This window comes from Coptis chinensis, chromosome 9, assembly GCF_015680905.1.
Source record: "Coptis chinensis isolate HL-2020 chromosome 9, ASM1568090v1, whole genome shotgun sequence".
NCBI lineage: Eukaryota > Viridiplantae > Streptophyta > Magnoliopsida > Ranunculales > Ranunculaceae > Coptis > Coptis chinensis.
The window spans coordinates 65,674,710-65,677,642 of NC_141464.1; the positions used below are offsets into that span (position 1 = coordinate 65,674,710).

The 2,933-nt window shown below is 37.7% G+C and overlaps 1 protein-coding gene across 1 annotated transcript; it reads left to right on the forward strand.

Annotated features, from left to right (window-relative positions):
* The first annotated feature begins 291 nt into the window (after positions 1–291).
* Positions 292–2,231, forward strand: LOC147477414 ((3S,6E)-nerolidol synthase 1-like). Its single transcript, XM_086584270.1, is given in 7 exon segments — positions 292–345; positions 348–532; positions 534–664; positions 738–956; positions 1,059–1,197; positions 1,303–1,550; positions 1,741–2,231. Coding segments are annotated over 7 exon segments (999 nt in total). The 5' UTR covers positions 292–305; the 3' UTR covers positions 1,778–2,231.
* The last annotated feature ends 702 nt before the right edge of the window (positions 2,232–2,933 follow it).

Below are 2,933 nucleotides of genomic sequence, written 5' to 3' on the forward strand. Positions count from 1 at the left end.
TGCTTAAAAATGATTGACACGCTTCAACGCCTTGCTACTGATTACCATTTCCAGGAGGACATAGAAGATTTCTTAAGTAGTCAGTATAGAAACCTTAAGGATGTTGATGGTGTTATGATTGACTCTAATGTTGATGACCACTATAGTCTGTTTAGTGTTTCACTTTACTTTCGGCTACTGAGGCAGAACGGGTATCGTGTGAGTCCAGGTGGGTTGCGTCGTTATGATTATCACAGATTTTAATTGCTGCATATATTTAAGTTCACTGATATAAGTGTCTGTATACAGGTATATTCACAAGATTTATGGACAATGATGGCAAAATCAGAGAGGAACATAGCAAAGATATAAGGGAATGATGGGTTTATATCAAGCATCACAACTTGGAACAGAAGGAGAGGATATACTAGAGCACGCTAATGCTTTTACTAGCAAGAAACTTCGCGACTTCATGCGACATGTGAGTCAAGAGCAATCTGGTGTTATAAAAGATTCTTTACACCACGCCTATCACACGACATTAACAAGGTTCAATGTCAAAAAAGTGCATCGAAAATTATGAAAATGAGCACGGAACAGATGGCGTTCTATTCCAAGAACTTGCGAAAATGGATTTCAACAATGTCCAATCCCTACACCAAAGAGAGCTCCTTGAAGTTTCTTTGTAAGTAATGCAAAAGATTTATAGTTTGGTATCATACAAAGTAATATCACTTATTAACTCTTTTATTTATTAGGTGGTGGAGAAACCTGGGTCTGGCTCGAAAACTAAATTTTGCAAGAGACCAACCAATTAAATGGTACATATGGTCCATGGCTACACTCACTGATCCCATATTTTCAGAGCAAAGAATCGACCTTACAAAGCCCATCTCCCTAGTGTACATGATGGACGATGTTTTTGATGTTTACGGGACCCTTGACGAGCTTGTACTTTTCACTGAAGCAATCAACACGTGAGAAATACATGTTTTTTGCTATTACATAAGAAGTCATCTTTTATATGCATCATTTAACTATTTAAGTGACATATAATCTGAATAAAATATCTTATGCAGATGGGAAGTTGACAACATGGAGGGGCTACCATATTCCATGAAGATACTTTTGAAGGCCTTATATGACATCACAGAGGAAATAAGTGATAAGATCCTCAAAAGACATGGCTGGAATCCTACTAGCTCCCTAAGAAAAGCGGTATAAGCAGACTTACTTCCCAAACACGATTGCAAGAGTGCATTACTTTCATTTTAATTTTATCGGGATCCATTTACTGAATCAATGCTAATTTATATGATTCAGTGGGCGCGCTTGTGCAATGCATTTCTTGTGGAAGCAAAATGGTTTGCCTCAGGGCACTTGCCAACAGCAGAAGAGTACTTGAAAAATGGAGTGATTAGCACAGGAGTTCATGTGGTATTCGTTCATATATTTTTCCTTTTGGGGGAAGGTATAAACAAAGAAAGCGTAGATCTTGTCGACAACATTCCAAGCTTAATATATTGCCCGGCAATGATTCTTCGTCTTTGGGATGACTTGGGAGTGCCAAGGTACTTTCTATATCATAGAGTATGTTTGGAGTTAATTTCTTAGATACTTTACTATTAGTGTGGGACTAGTAGTTAAAATCCTAAATCTTCACGTTTTCTTGCACCATGAATTACAGACGGGAGATGTTTTCACGTCATATTTGTCGATTCCACGATTGTTAATTTGCTTTGAATTGTGACTGATTGACAGGATGAGAATCAACAAGGATATGATGGATCATACTTAGAGTGTTACTTGAAAGAGCACCCAAGCTCAACTATCGAAAGTGCAAAGGAACATGTTTTCAGTATGATTTCAAATACTTGGAAAAAACTGAACGAGGAATACCTATCGCCAAGTCCTTTCTCACTATCGTTTAAGAAAACCTCACTGAATGCAGCAAGAATGGTCTGTCACATGTATAATTACGACGAGAATCAAAGATTGCCATCACTTGAGAAACATATAAAATCACTGCTTTATGAAAGTATTCCCCTGCACAACAATTAATCAACGGATATTCACCTCATAAATTAGTATTTGTTGGCTCGAAGATGAAGAGTTATAGATGTGTGTCTCTCAGCCCCTCAATATAAGATAATATATTGTATATTTTGTGGACTAGAATTTGTGTAAAGGCTTATCTCAACTAGAGACAGTGGTCATATTTATTGATATAAAGATATTACACTTTTCTACAATACACAACCATATATTCTGCATATATAGAAAGAATAATCAACGTGAATATCCTATATATTCTCCAACACACCCCCTCAAGCTAGAGCGAAGATATCTATCAAGCCCAACTTGACTATGGAACTCTTGAGCAATGAGGGTCCAATTGGTTTGGTGAACATATCAGTTGTCTGTTCTACAGATCAAACAAACACAGGAACAATAATGGCGGCTTTGACCTTCTTGATCTCGTATGAAATGTATATCTACCTCAATATGTTTAGTCCGTTCATGAAGCACGGAATCTGAAGCAAGCATAATAGCTGATCTGTTATCGCAGAATAACTTCGAAGAAGGTCCCACTGGAAAACCTAATTCATCATAGAGAGAACGTAACCACATAACCTCACAAGTTCCTTGAGCCATTGCACGGTATTCAACCTCTGCAGATGATCTGGAAGTAACATTCTGTTTCTTACTCTTCCAAGATATCAAATGTGAACCAAAGAAAGTACACAAGCCTGATGTCGATCGCCTATCTGTCTTGGAACCAAAGATAGTCCGTGCATCGATTATAACAAGACAAGCCCCGACTATTTACCTGATGCATAAAACATACCAAGTCCTAGGCATGACTTGAGATACCTCAGGATATGATAAACATCATCCATGTGAGATGTACGAGAAGCATGCATAATTTGACTAACAACACTAACGGCAAAAGC